Genomic DNA, 26,425 nt, shown 5'->3' on the forward strand with positions numbered 1-26,425 from the left:
AAAGCATAATGGGCAAATGTTGCACAATCCAGGTATGGAAAACTCTTAGAGACTTACCCAGAATAGTCACAGTTGTAATTGCTGGCAAAGGTGATTCTAAAATGTATTGACTCAGGATTAAATACATATCTAATCAAGATATATTAGTGTTTTATTTTTCATAAATTATAAGATTTGTCAACAAAAAAAAAAAATCCACTTTGACATTAGAGTATTTTGTGTAGATCTTTCACAAAAAAATGACAATTCAATCCAAAATGTGGAAAAAGTCAAGGGGTGTGAATACTTTCTGAAGGCACTCTACAAAAAATTGTAATTCTAAAAAAGCTGTTTTCGCTTAGTCATTATGGGGTATTGTGTGTAGATTGATTATTATTTAATCCGTTTTAGAATAAGGCTGTAACGTAACAAAATGTGGAAAAAGTCAAGGGGTCTGAATACTTTCCGAATGCACTGTATGTACATTAAGGCAGGGTAAAGTGACTAGGCATCGGGATAGATGATGATAATAAGAGTAAAATAAAGAACAGAGTAGCAGCCGCAAATGATTAGTATAGAAGTGTATGTATGTGTGTTTGTGTTGTGACGGGTTTTGTGTGGCAGTGTCAATGTATAGTGTGTGTGTGTGTGTGTGTGTGTGTGTGTGTGTGTGTGTGTGTGTGTGTGTGTGTGTGTGTGTGTGTGTGTGTGTGTATATAGTGTTTATACATTGTCTAGTGAGTGTGCGTAGGGTCAGCGCAAGATAGGGTCAGTAGAGATAGTTCTGGTAACCATAATTGACCATTTAACATGCTTACGGCTATTTAGTGGGCTTATGGCTTGGCGGTAGAAGCTGTCTCAGATCCAGTTGCAGAGAGAGGTGTTCAGTCCCAGGGTCCCTAGCTTGGTGGTGAGCTTGGCAGGGACTATGGTGTTGAACATTGTGCTGTAGTAGATCAACACCGTTCTCACAAAGTTATTTCCCCTCTTGTCCAGGTGAGACTGGGCAGTGTGAAGTGCAATTGAGATTGTGGATCTGTTGGGGCGGTATTGCGAATTGGAGTGGGTCCAGGGTGTCTGGGATGATGGTGTTGATGTGTGTCATGTGCAGCCTTTCAAAACATTTCATTATTACAGATGTGAGTGCCACAGGGCGATAGTCATTTAGGCAGGTTAAATTTGGAGCTCTTGGGAACAGGGACAGCTTGGTCAGCTTGAAACATGTTGGGATTACAGACTGGGGCAAGGAGAGATCAGTGAAGACACTTGCCAGCTAGTCTGTGCATGCTTTGAGAACGCGCCCTGTTATTTCTTGTGATTGTTAACCTTTTTAAACATTTTGCTCATATCGGCCATGGCGTGCGAGATCATCCAGAAAAACAGGGGCTTTCACGCAAGACACAGTGTTGTATTCCTCGAAGCGAGCATAAAAGGCTTTTAGCTTGTATGGGAGTTCTGCATCACTGGGCAACTCACGGCTGGGTTTCCCTTTGTAATCTGTTATCGTCTGCAAGCCCTGCCACATATGATGAGGGTCAGTGTGATTAGATTCCACCTTCCTCCTATATTGTCCTTTTGCATGTTTGAGGTCTCGTCGGAGGTCGTAGCATGCTTTCTTGTATGCGTCCGTGTCTGTGCCTCGTTTCTTATAAGCAGTAGCTCTAGCCTTTAGCCAAGCATGGATATTGCCTGTAATGCATGGTTTTTGGTTTGGAAATGTTCATATAGTCACTGTGGGGACGACATCGTCTATGCATTTAGAGTTGCCTGAAGCCGCCGTCCGATCATGCTGCTGCATGAAGAATCTGCTAAGTACTATGTGTCATCATCCAGCCACGTCTCTGTAAGACATAATATTGCCAGCCAGGTCAACCGTGATACAAGTCAGTATTCGATGTCCATCCATGTCTGAGGACGTCAGGAGATGACGTGTAAACCGGCCACTAGTTACCTTCAAGTAGGTTTATGGTGTTGGGGATGGGGATGGCAGATGGGTGTAAGCATCTGCCTCTGATTCCAAAGGTTGCAAGTTCAAATCAAGCGATATAAAGTTTTGTGTGTTTTAAGCCTATCCCAAACCTTATAACCCTTACCTTAACCATTCGGAGTTCATGCCTAACCTTAAGAATTTAGAGTTAATGCCTGAACTTAACGCTAAACTTAACCTCAAACACTTTGAAATTTGACGTTTGGAAGAACTTCAAAATTTGACGTTTGAGAAGCATGGATGAACGTCTATTTCTGACGTGAGACTGTGAGAGCTGGTATAATATTGCAGCTTTTCAAGTCTCTCTGATAGGAGACTTGAACGAAGTTCATCCAGCTTATTCTCGAGTGACTGGACATTTGCCAATAGAACGGAGGGGAGCGCCGTTCGATTTTCACCAGGACTCCAGCTCTTCTACTGCATCTATGCTTGCGGCGCTTTGGTAGCCCATGGAACAAAGGAATAGATAGGGTCTGGTATGAACAGGGAAACAGCTCAGTCAGAGTTGAAGTGAAAATTGAGCTTAGTAACTGACAATCTCATGTCCAGAAGTGCTTGGTGGTCATATTTGATAATAGTATGACCTTTCTATACAAAAAGTTAAGGTAAACACTAAATAACAAAGTTGGGTTGGAACTCGTAAGATGTTGCCCTTCTCCGTCAGCGCGTCTTTTGAATCGATATTACTAAGGACAGATTAAACACATTTTGGCCAAGGGATCAGCAAGATAAGTTGAGAGGGTGTAATTCAATATAATATAATGTAATATTATTAATCTACAATTTATGTTCTTAACCCTGGCCAACATGGGCCAGGGTTAACAGTACTCGACCAGTTATCTGTTTTTCAACTCAATACTTCTCGTATTCCCCCAAAATTGTGTTTTTCTTTAACATAAATGCACTGCAATTTAAGATTTTAAACTGCAAAGGTTTCTCTCTGCCTCATGGCAAAAATTTGTAGAATTCCAGGATATTAGCTTGAAAGTACAACAACAGCGGAAAATTGACTTTTTTTCAACTGAAAGACGATGCCCAGAGCTTACCCATGATGTTGCACAACGATTGAAGTCAACAAGTCATTTTAGTATGATATATTTGGCTTGAAGTGGGAAATCCGAAGTGGGAGATTTGTGGAAATACTTGGCAATGCTGTGTTTCCTTATTAAATGACTTTCAAATACTTTTCAGACAACGTTTCGTTACCACCCACCAGCGTGGCATTGTTTATTAATCAGAAACAGCTGCAAAGTTCTTCATCTTCACTACTGAGCTGAGCCAAACAGCCTTTCGTCCACTTGGCCACCTGAGCCATGGAGCAAATTAAAATAGGGGGAGCAAACTTGTTTTTGCAGCTCCACTTTTTTTTAACCAGAAATGATCATAATCCATTGGATAATTTGTCAATTTTCACTTATTTTTGAGCTAGTCTGTATTTGAAAAAAATGTAAATGGTATAATTGTGTTATATGATTGAGTTCTTCAAACCCTCTCTCCCCCGTCACCCCAAGATGAATGATTTTGACCACTAAAGTTTTGCTTCACTACATGCTCCACTGCTTTGGTTGGTGCATCTAGAAACCACAAGTATCTGTCCTATAATGAAACGGCCCCCCAAAAGAAAATTCAAGGAACCTTTTTACCTATTTTGGTGTGCTGTTGTTACATTTGTATTAGTGTTTCGAGTCCAATGCGCTCAGGGTGTTGTTAGGTGTCATTTGCGACGTGCATCATGAGCAAAGTCATTGTAACCTATCATTTCACATCCCCTGTGAGAACCATGAGCAGGGGATGATTTGGTTTTGCTGTACCATTCCAATGTAGAAAAACGCGTGTCTCTAAACCTTTCAATAGTTAACTTGTTATGGATAGGGGGCAGTATTTTCACGGCCGGATAAAAAACGTACCCGATTTAATCTGGTTATTACTCCTGCCCAGAAACTAGAATATGCATATAATTAGTAGCTTTGGATAGAAAACACTCCAAAGTTTCTAAAGCTGTTTGAATGGTGTCTGTGAGTATAACAGAACTCAAATGGCAGGCCAAAACCTGAGAAGATTCTGTACAGGAAGTACCCTGTCTGACCATTTCTTGGCCTTCTTTGTCGTCTCTATCCAAAACAAAGGATCTCTGCTGTAACGTGACACATTCTAAGGCTCCCATAGGCTCTGAAGGCGCCAGAACGTTGAATGATGACTTTGCAGCCCATGGCTGAAAAACAGTAGCGCATTTGGATAGTGGTCGATCTGAGAACAATGAGACGGGTTCGCGCGTGCACGTGAAGAGTCCATTTTAGATTATCAGTCTTTGAACGAAAACAACGACTCCCGGTCGGAATATTATCGCTATTTTACGAGAAAAATCGCATAAAAATGTATTTTAAACAGCGTTTGACATGCTTCGAAGTACGGTAATGGAATATGATTTTTTTTGTCACGATACACGTCCGCGCGTCACCCTTCGTTACCCTTCGGATAGTGTCTTGAACGCACGAACAAAACGCCGCTATTTGGATATAACTATGGATTATTTGGAACCAAACCAACATTTGTTGTTGAAGTAGAAGTCCTGGGAGTGCATTCTGACGAAGCACAGCAAAGGTAATCCAATTTTTCTTATAGTAAATCTGAGTTTGGTGAGTACCAAACTTGGTAGGTGTCAAAATAGCTAGCCCGTGATGGCGAGCTATCTACTCAGAATATTGCAAAATGTGCTTTCACCGAAAAGCTATTTTAAAATCGGACACCGCGATTGCATAAAGGAGTTCTGTATCTATAAAACTTAAAATTATTGTTATGCTTTTTGTGAACGTTTATCGTGAGTAATTTAGTAAATTCACCGGAAGTGTTCGGTGGGAATGCTAGTTCTGAACGTCACATGCTAATTTAAAAAGCTGGTTTTTGATATAAATATGAACTTGATTGAACAAAACATGCATGTATTGTATAACATAATGTCCTAGGAGTGTCATCTGATGAAGATCATCAAAGGTTAGTGCTGCATTTAGCTGTGGTTTTGTTTTTTGTGACATTATATGCTAGCTTGAAAAATGGGTGTCTGATTATTTCTGGCTGGGTACTCTCCTGACATAATCTAATGTTTTGCTTTCGTTGTAAAGCCTTTTTGAAATCGGACAGTGTGGTTAGATAAAGGAGAGTCTTGTCTTTAAAATGCTGTAAAATAGTCATATGTTTGAAAAATTGAAGTTTTCGGATTTTCGAGGAGTTTGTATTTCGCGCCACGCCCAATCATTGGATATTGGAGCGGTGTTCCGCTAGCGGAACGTCTAGATGTAAGTTAACCATATTACCAGAGCTTCTTCATCTTATTACTATTTCTATGACGGCTTCTCGGCCGCAATATATGGAAAATGCCAAAACTTTGGAGATAATACAACTAGATAAGGTTAGTATGCTAGTTAGCTACACTGACAGCTGTCAGTGCCCTATTTGTTGATGTTTCTCCACTCCAATTGGAAATCACCTCTGCATTCCTTCCCACCCCCAATTCGTGAATATTTTTATAAGTATCATGTATAAGTCATTCTTCAGAGGTGGAACCTAAACGAGCAAATAAACTAATAGGGTTAAACTCTCATCCATACCAGCTGCTATCAGCTTGCTCAATAAGCTAGTATTTCTGGTAGTTGTGTACATATCTCTGTATATATTGTTTTTATGTATATTTATTGTTATGTGTTCATGTATTTTTACTATGCGCTGCAAAATTAATTGCCCCCTGGCGATAATGACTACTACTCTACATTTCCGCTCTAGAACAGGAATTATGTCGAAATAGGGCTGGCATTGCCCTCTGGTGACGTCCTTTAAAGCTGCAACAAAATGTGTAGAATTGCAGGAAATCACAATAGCTTGAAATGTGCAAAATGTTCTCTCCGATGCCAAGCCTTTAAAGTGTTCCTTCCCAGGGCCTGAGACTTGGTTTGTCCGGCCATGCACTGTCGATGTCAGAGTAAAACTCCTTGTATGCTATTTTTTCTCACTCGAGGGGTGTTCTGATTGTGAGGGGGTCCCTGATGAATTTGCGATCACAAAAGGGGTCCCCAGCCCCAAAAAGTTTGAGAATACCTGCTCTAGAATTTGCTTTAACACCTTATGATTCATAACAACAACAAAAAAAGGACCTAGCTAGCTTCAACTCCATGTTTATGTTTTGGTTGTTCATAGATAGGTTCATTTTTAAACAAAAATGATGTCTTTCTTCAGATAGACATTGCTTGGTAATGTTAGGCTATAACTAGCTAGAATGTTAAACCAAATTGATCTAGCTACACATGATTGTCACCATTCATTTGTAGCTGTTACACCCTACACTGCAATATCACTTGCAAGTTAATGTTAGAGAGCGGTACACTAAAGATGGTTGCAAAGGCATAAATTCCACAGTTATTGGAAGCCTTGAGCACAATGACAGGAACATACAGTGCCTTGCAAAAGTATTTACCCCCTTTGGCATTTTTCCTATTTTGTTGCATTACAACCTGTAATTTAAATTGATTTTTATTTGGTTTCATGTAATGGACATACACAAAATAGTCCAAATTGGTGAAGTGAAATTAAAAAAATGACTTGTTTCAAAAAATTCAAAAGAAATTCAAACGGAAAAGTGGTGCGTACATATGTATTCACCCCCTTTGCTATGAAGCCCCAACATAAGATCTGGTGCAACCAATTACCTTCAGAAGTCACATAATGAATTAATAAAGTCCATCTGTGTGCAAACTCAGTGTCACATGATCTGTCACATGGCCCCAGAGTCTGCAACACCACTAAGCAAGGGGCACCACCAAGCAATCATCACCATGAAGACCAAGGAACTCTCCAAACAGGTTAGGGACAAAGTTGTGGAGAAGTACAGATCAGGGTTGGTGTCACGCTCGTAGAAAAGGTCAGACCAAGACGCAGCGTGATTTGAGTTCCACATATTTTATTAAAGTGAAACTATAAAACAACAAACATACAACGAACGTGAAGTCGTAGTGCTCAGCACACTTAACACAAAACAATATCCCACAACCCAGGTAGGAACAATGGAGAACTTAAGTATGATCCTCAATTAGAGACAACGAACATCAGCTTCCTCTAATTGGGAACCATACCAAGAGCACCAACATAGAAATGAAAAGACTAGAACACCCCCTAGTCACACCCTGACCTACAACACCATAGAGCTCACTATGGTCAGGGCGTGACAGTTGGCTTATAAAAAAATATCCGAAACTTTGAACATCCCATGGAGCACCATTAAATCCATTATTAAAAAAAATTGAAAGAATATGGCACCACCGCAAACCTGCCAAGAGAGGGCTGCCCACCAAAACTCACGCACCAGGCAAGGAGGGCATTAGTCAGAGAGGCAACAAAGAGACCAAATATAACCCTGAAGGTGCTGCAAAGCTCCACAGCGGAGATTGGAGTATCTGCCCATAGGACCACTTTAAGCCAAACACTCCACAGAGCTGGGCTTTACGGAAGAGTGGCCAAAAAAAAGCCATTGCTTAAAGAAAAAAATAAGCATACACGTTTGGTGTTCGCCAAAAAACATGTGGGAGACTCCCCAAACATATGGAAGAAGGTATTCTGGTCAGATGAGACAAAAATGTTGTTTTTTGGCCATCAAGGAAAACACTATGTCTGGCACAAACCCAACACCTCTCATCACCCCGAGAACGCCATCCCCACAGTGAAGCATGGTGGTGGCAGCATCATGCTGTGGGGATGTTTTTCATCGGTAGGAACTGGGAAACTGGTCAGAATTGAAGGAATGATGGATGGCGCTAAATACAGGGAAATTCTTGAGGAAACCTGTTTCAGTCTCCAGAGATTTGAGACTGGGACGGAGGTTCACCTTTCAGCAGGACAATAACCCTAAGCATACTGCTAAAGCAACACTCGAGTGGTTTAAGGGGAAACATTTAAATGTCTTGGAATGGCCTAGTCAAAGCCCAGACCTCAATCCAATTGATAATCTGTGGTATGACTTAAATATTGCTGTACACCAGCAGGAACCCATCCAACTTGAAGGAGCTGGAGCAGTTTTGCCTTGAAGAATGGGCAAAAATCCCAGTGGCTGGATGTGCCAAGCTTATAGAGACATATCCCAAGAGACTTGCAGCTGTAATTGCTGCTAAAGGTGGCTCTACAAAGTATTGACTTTGGGGGGTGAATAGTTATGCACGCTCAAGTTTTCCGTTTTTTTGTCTTGTTTCTTGTTTGTTTAACAGTAAAAATATGTTGCATCTTCAAAGTGATAGGCATGTTGTGTAAATCAAAAGATACAAACCCCCCAAAAATCTATTTTAATTCCAGGTTGTAAGGCAACAAAATAGGAAAAATGCCAAGGGGGTGAATACTTTTGCAAGGCACTGTAGGACACTGTACCAACAGAGCAATTGTTCATTGCTTGACACAGCCTAAGACCCTTTCAATTCTATTTCTGTCTTTCAGCAGGATGAGTGGAGCTGGAGGTGGAGAGCAGTCCCTGTTCTTTCTAATTCTCCCTGACCTGAGGAAGCTGTGCTGTGTTACCCTGTCCTTGCAGTCTGATGACGGAGAAGTGAGAAACAAGCAGGTGAAAACATGCAGGTGAGACAGCTGCTCAGAGTTTGCTTGGAGGTTGCTTGAATAAATACAGGTTCTTATTTTTTGAATGCCGAATTAAAGGAAGGCAAACCTCAAAATGCCCAATCTCTTCTTAACCCAATGGTAATCTTTCTGTAAGAAACTCAGGTTGTTTTTGAATTAATTATAAAAACCTTTGAGGTGCAGAAAGGATGCACAGAAAGATTGCAGTTATTCTCTAGTTTAAAATCAACTTTTTACATTGTATTAAAGTGCATTGTTGCAGTTCTCAGGTTAATAAGCGGACCAATTGAATTAACTTTCCTATATTCACTTTCAGGGAGCTGTTGTTATTGTATGCAGACATCATTGCCTCTCCGGTATTGGGGTGCATCTCAGAGATCACAATGGTGATGGCGGTAAGTGTGCACTCAAGTCCGTATTTAATAGTCCATGAAACAGACAGACTAATCTCCCGTGGGAAGATTCTGAGTGTAGACCGAGGGAATCTGCCAGGACTGAATGGGATGTGTGATATCCAAGCAACATTAGCTCCAGTTTTGGGGTTTTCATGTTTGGTAATTTGGACATATCAGGATTGGGCGAAGGCGGTGCTTAAACCGCTTGCCCATGAGTTCTTCGGGGGGGTGCTTTGGCTGTGAGTTTCCATTTGCGAGGGTGAAGACTTCATTTTTGCCTGGAAACACTCAATTTCTAACACGTTTGAACACAGAAATGAATCAGGCAGCTGACCAAGTTACACAAGAATTTACTTCTGGTTTTAATGTTTGGCAAAATGTACTTGTGGCAACCAGCCAACACAATTCGTTTTCTCCTGCAAATATTTGAGTAAGATGATGATACACTTTTTGAACCAATCAGTTGAAAATCATGCATTTATGAATTCTGTGAAATGTATTTTACTCAGTATTGTAAGTAGTTCCCCTGTATACTTTGTCTCATACACTTGCATTAGTATGATTACCAATGACTGCACTAAAGCAGGTCATTGGAGCCTTTGATCTGGCTTGTTTACCAACTGTTGGAGGTTATGTAAGTGCACAGTGAGTAAAACACCACCTTCACATGCCATGTAACATGACACCAACCAGGTGTGCACGCAAGGGAGGCTTTGTCACAACTCTCCAGTCATAGGAAATGGTTTGAGTTCCTTAGAGGGAGATATATGGGTTGTCTTCATTAGGCACCAAATGGAAGACAATGGACTGAAATGGGAAAGGACTTCCTGGACTTATAAGAAACGCTCATTGTCGATTTCAGTTGCAAAAAGTTTGAAAGCAGTTTCTGTTGCATGCCCTAATGAATCCGACCCTGGATTTTCTAGGGATTTTGAGGAGGGATTTACCCCGTTTCACATTGCACGATTACAAAATCAGCTTCTTGCTCTTATCTATCATTGTAACTCATTAAATAGTAGTGTTTAATAATCTTATATGGAATGGGTAGCATAATGCAACATAAAAGGGTACTCTTTCATTCATTCATCCGCTGAAATACGTTCTCTGGTTTAAATGGATGATGTAAACAGGTTAATAGTGCGTGAGAAAATGAGAAATGTGTGAGTGAGTGTAAGATATGTGTGTGCGTGCCTACACATATCGTGCAGAGGCATGTTGCATGCAACCCAAAATAGTTGGTCTGCATTCCAAACACTGTCATTTTTTTCACCCCTTCTGGATTGTAGCCAAAATAATAGAAAAACAAAAACAATATTAGAATTGTCCAAATGTAGTATCATTTTAAGCTGCGTATAACGGTTTGAGCTGCTTTACAAAAACAACAGGTTCTCCATATTTTAATCTTAATTTCAAACAAAAACAATCAATCAATGGTTTTCTATTTGTGAAACACCAATAACTTCCTAACTGGGAAATCCACATTATTAACCCCTGCATGTAAACATGTAATCTACATTGTGCATCTGCTCTAGCACTCCATTTGCTTTCACTAGTGCTCCACACACAGTTCTGGTGAATCATTGTGTCAGGTTGGTGGGTGTAGCTGGTGTATAAAGTCAGGCGCAGGAGAGCAGAGATGAGTGAAACAACGTACTTTACTCGACAGCACAAAGTAAACAATTTACAAAGTGCAAAAAGAACAGTTGCCACAAAGCATGGGTGATAAACTGCACCCGGTACAAACCAGCCGGAACATTCCGACCTGAACAAATAACAATCACACACAAAGACATGGGGGGAAACAGAGGGTTAAATACATGACCAGTAATTGGGAAATGAAAACCAGGTGTGTGGGACAACGAGACAAAACAAATGGAAAATGAAAAATGGATCGGTGATGGCTAGAAGACCGGTGACGTCGACCGCCGAACACCACCCGAATAAGGAGAGGCATCAACTTCGGCCGAAGTCGTGACACATTGACTGTGTTGCAGTTGTTTAACAATCTTCCCTTTAACCGAGTGTGTCATCAGAAGAGTCAATGATCCCTTATTTGACCAAATAATTGTTTGTTTCATATTGTTGAATTCAAGCTTTTCCCCCAACAGATTCCCTTTTTTAAAAGAGGAATAGTACAAGCTTATGTACAACGACACAGTCTGCAGGTAAGCTTGGGCTGGCCTAATTGTCATTCACTTTCACTCATTACTTTTGCAATTTTGACCAAGTTTAGAAACCAATTCAGATACATTTTTACAAGTATGTTAGTTTTACATTCATTATCCACATCCACATTTTAAATATCATTGCATGTCAAACAGTTGTTTTCCATGAAATGTGAGATATTTTGTTCTTATTGCTGTTATACTGCTTTTCTTGTGACCCCTTGAAAGCTCACTGAGGCCCCACAGGGCTCAGTACTAGGTCTCCTGGTTGATAATCACTGATATAGAATGCTGTATCAGAGACGGGTGGATGCTGTCCCGTCTAGTCAGTTAAATTACATGTAGTCTCTCTGTGTTGTGTTTGGGCAGATGGGCTCTCCTCAGAGGGTTCTCCCTGGTATTCTGCAGACCTGTCTGTCCTACTCCTTGACCAGCAGGCTGGCTCCAAACTGGAACAAAGTCGGACAGTTCCTTATTGCTGGTTTGTATTAGTACTGTATATAGGAATATGGAATTAATATAATGGTACTGTTTTAAGTTAGTAATATTGTTATGGGCTAGTTATTATGATGTACAGTAGTTAGCCTATCACCAGTCTGTTTTATCTAGGAGAGGAGATCGAGGAGGCCTTCTTTCTAAATTGTGTTGTTTTAAACTCATCCGTCATGGGTGACGGAATTTCACATTTACACAGTAACAAACCCCAGAAACGGCCATGTTGTAGAAAGTTGACAGTGGTATCAATGGATGAATAGTAATCTGACAATGGTGCAAACACAGTCCTTCCCATATCTCCAGCCTTTTTCACAACCATAACCCTAGTCTCACTTTTTAAAAACATTAACACTTACCCTAGCGCAGCCCTAACTGCAGCCCCTTTTGAAAGCCCCTCCCTAATCCCTGGTATTTTCCCTTGCCCTTTTTTATGGCTCATCATGAAATTAAAGCGTTTGTCATTTACAAAGTAAGAAAAGGGGATAATTAATAAACTGTTACAGGTCCCATTCTCTTTGGCCTGATAACATTGAATTGTTTGCCTGTCTTTTGTGGAATTTTGCTTCTAGTTGGAAGTGATTTCGCTAGGCGGTTGCAAAGGTCACTGTTTATCGCAGACCTGTTGAGAATGCATGTCTATAATCGCAGTGACTCTGCAAATATGTTACACCACCCTCCATTACCTTCACCTTGGGCCTATTTGATATGATAGTGAGTATTTGATTCTGAGTTCACACAGGGCGCTACACACACACACACACACACACACACACACACACACACACACACACACACAGAGAGAAACGCACACACTCATCAATAGATGACTAGTGGAATTTTTTTATTGAACCTTTATTTAACTAGGCAAGTCGATTAAGAACAAATGCTTATTTACAATGACGGCCTACACACAGGCCGCTGTCTATTTCCAAATGTTTTCTTGCCCTTGACTGAAACGAGAAAAGGTGAAAATGTATTTGCACTTAACCTGGATTGCCTTTTGTTGCCTTCCAACATATTCCGCTATTTGAATGGCTGGGATCCATGAACAGCCCGTCTGGCACTTATTTAGATTACGACTATGAGAACAGCGCTGCTTAGACAACTACAGTAATGTTATCATTAATGCTGCGTCATTACTGCCGTTTCCTCTCTTGCAGACCACCCAGCCCCCATAATCTATAAATAAATTAAGATGATTATTTTATGACTCCCATCTCAAGAGCCTGGCCAAGAAGAGAGAACATTTATCTGAGGTCCTCCAAAACCTTAATGTTTTACATAAGCGTCCATGTCTTATGATAACAGACCGGGGAAGGCCAGACTGTCCTTCAACTTGGAAGTTTGTTCCGTGCTAAACGTGACCTTCCTTGCCAACTTTATTACTTTATATCTAGTCTTTCATGGCTGCCAGAATGACACACATAGACACGCACACACACAGACAGAGAGACACACACACATGCGTATACACACACGCATAGACACACACACATAGACACACACAGAGAGAAACACACACACTCATCAATAGATGACTAGTACTAATCCAACTACATTGTACTGCAACAACACTACTGTAGGTTTGATTACTTAACCATATCTATTGATCTTGTTCACTTTCTAGGGAGAGAGTTTCTGGGTGATTCGGGGAAGCTCAACGCCATTGGTAGGTGTTTGAGTGTGAAGGATCAGCTGTTACACTTTCAGTATCCTTTACAACATTGGTTTAGAAGTTATTTGAGCTATTTAAGCTATTTCTCAAAGCCTTTAACCTTTAGCTCTCGAACCACAGTGGTATACGCAGAGCCATAAATAGAGATATAGAGGTCACTATACTATATATGGCTCTGGGTTGAAGGTTTCCTATAGTGGAAAGGCTATAATGACAATTCTAGTTGCTATAGCCAAGTGCATTAGGCTTAACTCTGAGTTATTGTTAATTGCTCAGTAAATTACAAATCTTAGTCAATTCAAATAGTCAATTCAAATAGTTCTCACAATGTATTTGAATAGCGAAGCGAAATAAAAAAAATTGTATCTGTACTCCAGCATTTTATATTTGAGATCAAATTAGTTCATATGAGGCGACAGTACAGAATGTCACCTTTTCATTGAGATTTGTGAAAATAGAAGATGGCTATAAACACTCTTATATTCATTGCATACTGCCATGATTATAAAAAAATCATGAGTGAGATAATGATGATGAGTGAGAATGTAAGAGGCACAAAGATGATACCCCCGAAAAAATGCTTACTTTTCAGTTTTTCGTCATTGGTTAGCAGCTGTTGTTGTAGCCTCTGTAACTTTTATACTCATCATTATTCATGATCCATTCATGAATTATCTGAATTATGGCAACATCAAGATGAATTTATAAGTGTTCAGAAACATCTCTGCTCATTTACGAAGAAAATGACTCCAGATACCATTCCCCATTCAGTTGCTATTGGAAAGAATACACCCAAAACAAACTGCAAATGCACCCAACAAGTTTGTAGTCAAAATGTTGATGTAGTCATTGGGTTCACGCGATATGGGACCAAATACTGCTAGACTACTTACTACACTGAACAAAAATATAAACACATGTTATGTGTTGATCCCAAGTTTCATGAGCTGAAATAAAAGATCCCAGACATTTTCCATTCGCACAAAAAGCGTATTTATCTCAAATTTTGTGCACAGATTTGTTTACATCTCTGTTAGTGAGCATTTCTTCTTTGCAAGATATTCCATCGACCTTCTTTGCAAGATATTCATGCTTTAAATCAAGAAGCTGATTTAAAGCAGGATCAACACACAGGTGCACCTTGTGCTGGGGACAATAAAAGCACACTCTAAAATGTGTAGTTTAGTCACACAACACAATGCTACAGATGTCTCAAGTTTTGAGGGCGCGTGCAATTAGCATGCTGACTGCAGGAATGTCAACCAGAGCTATTGCTAGAGAATGTTCTGAAACAAAGTTCTTCCATGGCCTGCATACTCACCAGACATGTCACATATTGAGCATGTTAGGGATGCTCTGGATTGACGTGTACGACAGCTTGATCCAGTTACCGGCAATATCCAGCAACTTTGCAGAGCCATTGAAGACGAGTGGGACAACGTGTCGCGCTGCATGAGGCAAATGGTGGTCACACCAGATACTGACAGCTTCTACCCCCAAGCCATAAGACTGCTGAACAATCAATCAAATAGCCACCCGGACTATTTACATTGACACCCCGCCCCCATTTGTCTTTACACTGCTGCTGTTCGCTTTTTATTATCTGCATAGTCACTTTACCCCTACCTACATATACAAATTACCTTGACTAACCTGTACCCCCGCACATTGACTCGGTACCGGTACCCCCTATATATAGCCTTGTTATTGTTATTTTATTGTGTTACTTTTTATTACATTTTTTACTTTAGTTTATTTAGTAAATATTTTCATAACTCTATTTCTTGAACTGCATTGTTGGTTAAGGGCTTGTAGGTAAGCGTTTCACAGTAAGGGCTACACCTGTTGTATTCGGCGCATGTGACAAATTCAATTTGATTTGATATCCAATTCAAATTGCTGGAGTATAGCTTTACTGTCGAAATACATATGGTGTACAGGACTGTACTGTACATATAAACTTCCACCTGACATTGATATGGTATGACTAAGTGAAAAATCTACTTGAGTAGAAAGATGTTAGGATTCGCCCCTGTACTGTACAGTTCTCATCATATGTATTTGATGCAATTATACTGAATTATATTTTGGGTTATTTAGGCCACTTTAAAATGAAGTGTTACCGACCTCTAATCCAGCAGTATGACAAGGTTCTATGTTTCCATTGCCAGTGATGGAGCTGAGTGCCAATGAGAGCCAGCTGTGTGTCAGTGTGGAGGCCAACACTGTCCGACTCCCTCCAATCAGGGTGAGCCCAGCAGCCAGTCAAAACACCCCTACGTACTCACACACACACACACACACACACACACACACACACACACACACACACACACACACACACACACACACACACAGCCATCTGTTAGATATTGCAGTAAAAAAAAAGCTATTGTCTCACTGTCTGATATTCCATAGAACACTGCTAAAACAGAAGTACGTTCACTGGCAATTGTTTCCGCCCCAACACAATATCTTGTACCATGCATCACACTGCCAGACAAACATTAACAAACTATACACCTTCATCAAGTATTTCTACCTTAACCATTCATCAGGTTGTCATTATAATAATTTGTTCTCAGAGCCTTCTTTTTAAATTCTCATTAGTTATCTCTAGTTGTACTCCGTAACATTTACTTTCTAAGGATTGTATGGTTGACTTTTAGTTGGCGGACTTTGACATCCCTCCCATGGTCCTGAGGAACTTCCATAGCCAGCCAGATGCTGTTATCCAGACCTCCATGTCCAGCAACTGGTGTTATATTCTGCCAAGGTCAGCACTTTGACACGTTTTATTTTCCTTTTAAAGGTAGACTCAGCAATTTCACATCAGTCACGTAATCACATTTTAGTAGACACTTTTATACACAGCGACTTACAGTAGAGAGTGCTTATAGAGAGAAACTTATAATATCTGAAAATATACTGTAGCTAGACAGTGCCTTTGGAAAGTATTCAGACCCCTTGACTTTTTCACGTTTTTGTTAGGTTACAGCCTTATTCTAAAATTGATTAAAATAAATTCCCTCATCAATCTACACACAATACCCCATAATGACAAAGCAAAAACAGTTTTTTATACATTTTTGCAAATGTATAAAACATTTAAAACTGAAATATTACATTTACATAAATATTCAGACCCTTTGCTCAGCACTTTGTTGAAGCGCCTTTGGTAACGATTACAACCTCGAGTCTTCTTGGGTATGATGCTACAAGCTTGGCACGCCTGTATTTGGGGAGTTTCTCCAATTCTTCTCTGCAGATCCTCTAAAGCTCTGTCAGGTTAGATGGGGAGTGTTGCTGCACAGGTATTTTCAGGTCTCTCCAGAGATGTTTGATCGGGTTCAAGTCCGGGCTCTGGCTGGGCCACTCAAGGACATTCAGAGACTTGTCCCAAAGCCACTCCTGCGTTGTCTTGCCTGTGTGCTTAGTGTCGTTGTCTTGTTGGAAGATGAACCTTTGCCCCAGTCTGAGGTCCTGAGCGCTCTGAAGCAGGTTTTCATCAAGGATCTCTCTGTACTTTGCTCCGTTCATCTTTGCCTCGATCCTGACTAGCCTCCCAGTCCCTGCCGATGGAAAAACATCCCCACAGCATGATGCTATCACCACCATGCTTCACCGTAGGGATGGTGCCAGGTTTCCTCCAGATGTGACTCTTGGCCTTCAGGCCAAAGAGTTCAATCTTGGTTTCATCAGACTAGAGAATCTTGTTTCTCATGGTCTGAGAGTCTTTAGATGCCTTTTGGCAAACTCAAAGCGGGCTGTTTTGTGCCTTTGACTGAGGACTGGCTTCCGTCTGGCCACTCTACCATAAAGGTGTCACGCCCTGACCATAGAGAGCCATTGTTTCTCTATGGTGTAGTAGGTCAGGGCGTGACTAGGGCATGATGATCTAGTATATCTATGTCTATGTTGTGTTCTAGTTTCTTTTTCTATGTTGTGTTTTTTGTATGATTCCCAATTAGAGGCAGCTGGTATCGTCTCTAATTGGGGAACATATTTAAGAAGTAATTTTTTCCACCTGTGTTTGTGGGATCTTGTTTCTGGGTAGTTGCCTATGAGCACTGCTTGAGCTTCACATATCGTCTATTCTTTGTTGTTTTGTTTTGTGCATTTCACTTGAAATAAAATATGTGGAACCCAGATCACGCTGCGCTTTGGTCTGTCTCTCCACACGGTCGTGACGGAAGATCCCACCACAACAGGACCAAGCAGCGTGCCCAGGAGGAGATGGCATCCTTGACTTACAAGCAGATCGAGGAGAAAATATCCTGGACTTGGGAGGAGATCATGTCAGGACACGAAAGCCTTCCGTGGAAGCAGATGCAAGGAGAAAAGGGAGGACAGCGACGACGCCGGGGTTCGCGGCCACAAAGACAGACCAATTTTTTTGGGGGGGGGGCACACGGGTTGGTCGGCGGAGCCGAGGAATGAGCCAGAGACCGTCAGGGAGTCGAAGGAGGAACTCGATGAAAGATTCCCGGAGAAAGGTGGTGGCGATGAGAGTGCTGCAGCGTGGGCGTGCTGAGGAACGTGACACCAGTCCAGTGTCATCTGCACCGGTTTCACGCATCTGGCCTCCAGTGCGCCTCCCCAGTCTGGTACGTCCTGTGTCTCCTCCACGCACTCGCCCTGAAGTGTGTGTCACCGTTCCGGTACAATTTGTGCCGGTTCTATGCACCAGGTCTCCAGTGCGCCTTCACAGCCCAGGACGTTCTGTGCCAGCTCCTCGCACTTGCCGTGCGAGGTGTGTCATCGAACCAGTACCATTGATGCCGGCTATACGCACTAGGTTTCCAGTACGTCTCCACAGCCCAGTACGTCCTGTGCCAGCTCCACGCACCAGGCCTCCAGTGCGACTCCCCAATCCGGTACGTCATGTGCCGGCCCCACGCATCAGGCCTCCAGTGCGCCTTCACAGTCCAGAGCTTCCGGAGACAGTTACCAGTCCAGAGCTTCCGGCGACGGTTACCAGTCCAGAGCTTCCGGCGATGGTTACCAGTCAAGAGCTTCCGGTGACAGTTCCCAGTCCAGAGCTTCCGGTGACAGTTCCCAGTCCAGAGCTTCCGGAGACGGTCCCCAGTCCAGAGCTTCCGGAGACGGTCCCCAGTCCAGAGCTTCCGGTGACTGTTTCCAGTCCAGAGCTTCCGGCGACTGTTTCCAGTCCAGAGCTTTCCAGTCCAGAGCTTCCGGCGACTGTTTCCAGTCCAGAGCTTCCGGTGACAGTTCCCAGTCCAGAGCTTCCGGAGACGGTCCCCAGGCCAGAGCTTCCGGAGACGGTCCCCAGTCCAGAGCTTCCGGTGACTGTTTCCAGTCCAGAGCTTCCGGCGACTGTTTCCAGTCCAGAGCTTTCCAGTCCAGAGCTTCCGGCGACTGTTTCCAGTCCAGAGCTTCCGGCGACTGTTTCCAGTCCAGAGCTTCCGGCGACTGTTTCCAGTCCAGAGCTTCCGGCGACTGTTTCCAGTCCAGAGCTTCCGGCGACGTTTCACAGCCCGGAACCTCCAACGACGGTCCACAGTCCAGGACCTCCTGAGACGGTCCACAGTCCGGAACCTCCTGAGACGGTCCACAGTCCGGAACCTCCTGAGACGGTCCACAGTCCGGAACCTTCTGAGACGGTCCACAGCCCGGAACCTTCTGAGACGGTCCACATCCCGGAACCTTCAGCGAGGGTCAACGGTCCGGAGCTTCTAAACACGGCGTCCAGTCCAGCTCCATGGCAGAAGCCTCCCTCTGCGCCGGTGCCCAGTCCAGGCACAGTTTCCAGTCCAGCTCCAAGGCCGGAGCCTTCATCGGCACCGATGTCCAGGCCAGGGCTGGTGTCCAGTCCCGCTCCATGGCAGGAGCCTTCCTTGACACCGAGATCCAGTCCAGGCACAGTGGTCAGCTCGGGTCCATGGCTGGATCCGTGGGATGAGCGGATTGTTCGGCGGCCCACACCAGAACCGCCACCAAAGCTGGTGGATCCGCGAGCTGAGCAGGTTCTTCGTCCAACACCAGAGCCGCCCCCGATGCTGGTGGATCCGCGGGATGAGCGGGTTCTTCGTCCCGCACCAGAGCCGCCACCGATGCTGGCGGATCCGCGAGCTGAGTGGGTACTTCGCCCCACACCGGAGCCGCCACCGACACTAATCACCCCCCCTACCCTCCCCATTTGGTTTCAGGTTTTGCGGCCGGAGTCCGCACCTTTGGGGGGGTACTGTCACGCCCTGACAATAGAGAGCCATTGTTTCTCTATGGTGTAGTAGGTCAGGGCTTGACTAGGGGGTGATCTAAGATATCTATGTCTATGTTGTGTTCTAGTTTCTTTTTCTATGTTGGGGTTTTTGTATGATTCCCAATTAGAGGCAGCTGGTATCATTGTCTCTAATTGGGGATCATATTTAAGTAGTTATTTTTCCCACCTGTGTTTGTGGGATCTTGTTTCTGGGTAGTTGCCTATGAGCACTGCTTGAGCTTCACATATCGTCTATTCTTTGTTGTTTTGTGCGTTTCACTTGAAATAAAATATGTGGAACCCAGATCACGCTGCGCTTTGGTCCGTCTCTCCGCACAGTCGTGACAAAAGGCCTGATTGGTGGAGTGCTGCAGAGATGGTTGTCCTTCTGGAATGTTCTCCCATCTCCACAGAGGAACTCCAGAGCTCTATCAGAGTGACCATCAGGTTCTTGGTCACCTCCCTGACCAAGGCCCTTCTCCCCCTATTGCTCAGTTTGGCCGGGCGGCAACTCTAGGAAGAGTCTTGGTGGTTCCAGACTTCTTCCATTTAAGAATGATGAAGGCCATTGTGTTCTTGGGGACCTTCAACCACTGTGTTCTTGGGGACCTTCAATGCTGCAGAAATGACTTGACAGAATCCTGTCGCGGAGCTCTACGGACAATTCTTTCGACCTTATGGCTTGGTTGTTGCTCTGACATGCACTGTCAACTGTGCAGGGTTGAAAACTAGTCACCTTTCGGTGAAATTCGCTGTTTTGAATCCAAAATAGGTGACCTACGTGATTCGTGTTGATCCGATGACAAAAGTTTGTGCGGGGGAAGGGGGGGGCTTTGGATCACTACTGGCTGTAAGCGAACGAGTGATGCGCGTTTGGAGCAATACTGGCTGTATCCAAGGCTCAGCATAATGCAGCATGCGACTGAAGAGACAACCAATTTGCAGCATCAGTGAGCTCTCTGGAAAGACAGCAGAGAATTGTAAGGCAGTTTGCAAGTTACAGAAGTGCATCCCCTGAACGATAACAAAGAGGTAGGTGAGAAGCCTGACCACGGAGACGGGGGTGAGAAGGTGATGAAGCGTACTTCATGAACTGTAACTGAAAAACAACTGGCATTTGGAAAGTTTGAGGTGATGGAGAAAGTGTGGTGGAACAAGTATCGTTAGCATTGTTAAGTATCTTGCTAGCTGGATCGAATTCTGCGTTAGCTAGCCAGAGAAATGTTGAGCAAAATTAGCCAACTTAACTGATCAAATAGTTGAGTTTTTGGTGTGAAAATTAGCTGGCTAATAAAGTCTGACAGCTAGCTAACGTTACAACATCAGATGAGCTAACGTTAGTAACCTAACCAATTGGCTATAGTATTAACCGGTATACGACTCCTTGCCGTTCCTCAAGTTATAACGCATTAGTTGCTTACTGGACTCTGGCAATCTGTGTGAAATGTTAACTAGCAAATGAACTAACTACTATCTGTGAACTAATGTTTTCCCTTGACAGTGTGTGGTTAATTTTCAGAATGAGTGAATTAGGTGAAAATGAGGCGTTGCTTGTGAAACAAGTGGATTCAGGGATCAAGTGTAGCTGGAGCTGGGCTTGGCTTATGCTGGATGCCACTATAGAGGTGTCGTGTCTTTGGCATCATTAAAGTGAAGACGGTTATTTTATGAAATCAATTCTCTGTAATTATTATTACGTGATTAAACTAATCATGTAAATGTAATTAACTAGGAAGCCGGGGCACCAAGGAAAATCTTCAGATTACAAAGTTATAATTTTCCTAATTTAACTCTTCAGATATTTTAATATCTGATCAATTAGTCTTCTACTTAATTCATTATTCTTTACCTCACGTTAGTCTCATTCCAAACGTCGTAAATTGTTGGGTATCTGCACGAACCCAGCCTTTAATATGAATAATCCATACACCAATTGTCTTAATCATTTATTTACTAACTAACTAAATAATCACAGAAATGCATAAACAAACAAACAGTAGATATGGTTACAAGGAAATGATAGGGGAGGTTCCCTAGTGGGCTAAGCCGATATGACGGCTTGGTGGACAAAGGGAAGTGGGTGTGGACTGAGAAGGGCGGGAAAGACAACAGGAGTCACTACAGAGTTGATAATTCTATTAATTGAAATGCTAATCCTTTGCACATGAACGCTCACTCATTCGGGAATAATTGCAATCAATATATATTTACTCCCAGTGTGTCGTCGTGATCTCTGTTGGAATTGTCAGTTCTTCTGTTGGAGAGTAAGTTCATCATCGTCTCTCTCTGCTTCCCTGAAGATCAAAGTCTTCAGAGTACCATTCAGAAATGTTCTCATAGAATAGATGTTTCGGCAGTTGTCGGTCTTCGCATCCCAGGTTGACATAATTTCTAGCTACAGACTAGTAATTAGTATCTAAGATTTGCTCTTATTCTGTCGGGATCGATAGTCTCAGAGAGTTTAACCATTTCCCGCCGTGAAGCCAATGCTCCACGTGGTATGGTTAGGAATTCAACAACCATTGCAACCTGAGCTTAAACTGAGGTTTTTGTGGTCTAAACTCAACCTGTGCCCCCTCTGTGTCCATCGAGGTACGCGTGGTCTGAAGAGGATTTCCTCAGGAGGGGGTTTTATTCGTAACAATAGAAAAGGTGGGTCTATGACGCCAGATCATGTCTGTGCTCATGGGGGCGGGCCAGTGACTTAGTTAAACTTTAAAGGGAATACAATTCTCTTGTCATTAAAGGTTTAACATCACCTTACAAATATTTCACAAATAGTTGCATCTTTACTCATTCATTTTATACAAGAGTTATATACAAACCCCATAATTAAGAAATGTACATATTCAGAGATATACTGTTGTTATGTGTTTCCTGTCCTCTCTGAGGTCACCAAATGAAACACACTCGTCATACTCGTCCTTTAAGTGTCCACAGACCATTGCCACCTCTCAAAATGTGGACATTTTGTATCAAATTCCCATTTTGGGGATTTAGGAGTTCGCCATGTGAAATCCTTTGTTCTCTCTATGTGTCTCTCTTTCTGCATGGCCAGGGGGAGAGAGTCTCCTCCAGGAATTTATGACCTGAGATAACAGAACCTGGGTGTAGGGGAGAGAGAGAGAGAAGGAGGGGGATGCTGCGATCTATACCTTGAAAGGGCCACGTCATGACAGAGGTGAAAGGAACACCACACACTTTCCCTCTTTCTCACTTTTTCAATACAGTGGATAAAAGGGGTATGCCAGGTGTACTCTCTGCCTGAAAGAGATCAATTATGTCAACAAAGGGTATCTGGCACATTGTAGAACAGATGTCCACAGGCAGAAAGTGTACAATGTAATAATGTGCAATGTAGTCCAAAGATATTGCTTTTATTGTGTTGAACTTGACAGTAACACTTGTGTGTGAGTGAGGGGGGATTATTTAATTTTTTACTTTTGCACACATGTAGCCTTGTGCACCTGATCAATGTCTACTATAGCCACTATAATAGAGCAAAAATTGAATGCCTATTTGTTTCATTCTATTTCTACTTTAAGATGTTTTTTTCCCAAGTGCAATATTTAGATGTGTGTGGTCACAAGCGTTCTATTATAAAGGCTGTCATGGCTAACTGCAATATTAGTGTACTGTTTTTTTCTCAAGACTTGAGTGTCATTTGCAGTAAAGTCTAGGCAACAAATAAGATTGGATTGCTTTCTTTAAATGTTTTATTTTACACATAGAGACTGATCATGTAGCTCGTATATTCTATGCTATTTAATTAGTTAAAACCTGCATTTCCCACTAGCAGAGATTTTGTGCATGTTTCAGGGCAGGGGAATAAGTGTCACCTTTTTGGGCCTTTACCAGTTTAAATCCCTGCAACTGTTGGGACTGTATATAGACAGGTGTGTGTGCCTTTCCAAATCATGTCAAATCAATTGAATTTACCACAGGTAGACTCCAGTCAAGTTGTAGAAACATCTCAAGGATGATCAATGGAAACAGGATGCACCTGAGCTCAATTTTGAGTCTGATAACAAAGGGTCTGAATACGCATTTAAATAAGGTATTTCTGTTTTGTATTTTTAATACATTTGCTAAAATGTCTAAAAACCTGTTTTCACTTTGTCATTATGGGCTATTGTGTATAGATTGCTGAGGATTCTTTCATAAGGCTGTAACGTAACAAAATGTGGAAAAAGTCAAGGGGTCTGAATACTTTCCGAAGGCACTGTACATTTTCGTACTTTTTTCATACTGGTCCCCTGTGGGAATCGAACCCACAACCCTAGCGTTGCAAGCACCATGCAGATTATTTCTGTATTCATAATAACAAGTGTTACGAGCACACGGGCAGGGGTTTGTACACAGCTACGTGCACACAGGCAGGAGTTTGAAAACAAAGACACTGTGTAAACCAATGGAGGATGGTGGGAGGAGCTATAGGAGTACAGGCTCATTGTAATGGCTGGAATGTCATAAATGGAGAAAAAAAACATTGCGATGACAGGTTGGATTGAACTGTTGATATGTCATGGAACTTGAATACTTATGTATGAGCAGAGAATAACAAAACGTAAGAACATCAAAATCAGGGTTGGGCTCAATTGAATTTAAATTCAGTCAATTCAGGAAGTGAACATACATTTTGTAATTTCAGTTTACCTCCTGAATTTACTGAATTGAAATGGAATTGAGCCCAAAACTGATCAAAATAGAATATAGGTATAGGTTTAGGTTCTTAATTTGAGGTTTAAAAAGGCTTCTGAAGTGTGTAATTTTCAGACTTGATTTTCCCTTAAGATAAATATATCAAACCCTACAAATATGTCCATTAATTATAATCAAATAATAATTCACGTTTCCTGTTGCTGCGGGATTATTTTCCTGCTGTAGCAAAACTGGCTCAGATTTGACAAATTAAGATCCAAATGAAGGTCCGACATCTGTACAACCTGTCAATCTTGTATGTCTTTACTGATATGTTATAGGTACACTTGATATATAGCTTCCGTCTGTGTTGTGTGTAGCATGAAAAGGGGTCAGATCGTCAGCATCAGTCACCGGATGCCCACCGAGAGCCCCTTCCAGTGCTACGCTGACATCCAGAATCACTGGAGCAGTTTGGTAGGTTACAGCCTGGTCCCACATCTGTTTGTGCTGTCTTGCCAACTCCTATAATCACTGTCATGACAATGGCCATAGGAGTTGGCAAGACAGCACAAACCGATCTGAGACCAGGCTAGGTAAGTTACACTTCACATGAACTACTCTTCATAAGGGCTGCACAAAGCTGCCATGAAAGAGACATCTCATATGTCATAACTACGAGTTTTTCCTAACCACGTTACCTGACTAGGAAAAGCTCTGGGCCCTAGTTAAAGGTTATGATTCCAGGTTGGGTCAAGCTCAGTTTAGTGAACCATGTGTCACTGTAAAATCAGACTTATTCACTAATAGGTTACCTACCGTAATTTCCGGACTATTAAGCGCACCTGAATATAAGCCGCACCCACTGAATTATTAGTTTTATTTTATTTTGAACATAAATAAGCCGCACATGTCTATAAGCCGCAGGTGCCTACCGGTACATTGAAACAAATTAACTTTACACAGGCTTTAACGAAACACGGCTTGTAACAAAAAGAAATAGGCTTTAACGAAACACGGCTTGCAACAAAAATAAATAGGCTTTAACGAAAAACGGCTTGTAACATTTTTTTTTTTTTACATTTACATTTAAGTCATTTAGCAGACGCTCTTATCCAGAGCGACTTACAAATTGGTGCATTCACCTTATGATATCCAGTGGAACAACCACTTTACAATAGTACATCTATCTTTTTTTGGGGGTGGGGGGGTTAGAAGGATTACTTAATCCTATCCCAGGTATTCCTTAAAGAGGTGGGGTTTCAGGTGTCTCCGGAAGGTGGTGATTGACTCCGCTGTCCTGGCGTCGTGAGGGAGCTTGTTCCACCATAGGGGTGCCAGAGCAGCGAACAGTTTTGACTGGGCTGAGCGGGAACTGTGCTTCCTCAGAGGTAGGGGGGCCAGCAGGCCAGAGGTGGATGAACGCAGTGCCCTTGTTTGGGTGTAGGGCCTGATCAGAGCCTGAAGGTACGGAGGTGCCGTTCCCCTCACAGCTCCGTAGGCAAGCACCATGGTCTTGTAGCGGATGCGAGCTTCAACTGGAAGCCAGTGGAGAGAGCGGAGGAGCGGGGTGACGTGAGAGAACTTGGGAAGGTTGAACACCAGACGGGCTGCGGCATTCTGGATGAGTTGTAGGAGTTTAATGGCACAGGCAGGGAGCCCAGCCAACAGCGAGTTGCAGTAATCCAGACGGGAGATGACAAGTGCCTAGATTAGGACCTGCGCCGCTTCCTGTGTGAGGCAGGGTCGTACTCTGCGAATGTTGTAGAGCATGAACCTACAGGATCGGGTCACCGCCTTGATGTTAGTGGAGAACGACAGGGTGTTGTCCAGAGTCACGCCAAGGTTCTTAGCACTCTGGGAGGAGGACACAATGGAGTTGTCAACCGTGATGGTGAGATCATGGAACGGGCCGTCCTTCCCCGGGAGGAAGAGCAGCTCCGTCTTGCCGAGGTTCAGCTTGAGGTGGTGATCCGTCATCCACACTGATATGTCTGCTAGACATGCAGAGATGCGATTCGCCACCTGGTTATCAGAAGGGGGAAAGGAGAAGATTAATTGTGTGTCGTCTGCATAGCAATGATAGGAGAGGCCACGTGAGGATATGACAGAGCCAAGTGTATAGCGAGAATAGGAGAGGGCCTAGAACAGAGCCCTGGGGGACACCAGTGGTGAGAGCACGTGGTGCGGAGACAGATTCTCGCCACACCACCTGGTAGGAGCGACCTGTCAGGTAGGACGCAATCCAAGCGTGGGCCG

The 26,425-nt window shown here is 42.8% G+C and overlaps 1 protein-coding gene across 1 annotated transcript in view; it reads left to right on the forward strand.

The window, feature by feature from the left end:
- Window positions 1-26,425, forward strand: part of c6h18orf63 (chromosome 6 C18orf63 homolog) — a 46,571-nt gene that overhangs the window by 2,000 nt on the left and 18,146 nt on the right. The window contains exons 2-9 of the mRNA XM_029756168.1: window positions 8,435-8,572; window positions 8,889-8,967; window positions 11,076-11,132; window positions 11,502-11,613; window positions 13,255-13,296; window positions 15,474-15,550; window positions 15,972-16,078; window positions 24,547-24,643. Of these exons, the coding sequence (XP_029612028.1) occupies window positions 8,439-8,572; window positions 8,889-8,967; window positions 11,076-11,132; window positions 11,502-11,613; window positions 13,255-13,296; window positions 15,474-15,550; window positions 15,972-16,078; window positions 24,547-24,643 (705 nt within the window). The 5' untranslated portion in view covers window positions 8,435-8,438. The remainder of the gene's footprint in view (window positions 1-8,434; window positions 8,573-8,888; window positions 8,968-11,075; window positions 11,133-11,501; window positions 11,614-13,254; window positions 13,297-15,473; window positions 15,551-15,971; window positions 16,079-24,546; window positions 24,644-26,425) is intronic.

This window comes from Salmo trutta, chromosome 6 (genome assembly GCF_901001165.1).
Source record: "Salmo trutta chromosome 6, fSalTru1.1, whole genome shotgun sequence".
Classification (NCBI taxonomy): domain Eukaryota; kingdom Metazoa; phylum Chordata; class Actinopteri; order Salmoniformes; family Salmonidae; genus Salmo; species Salmo trutta.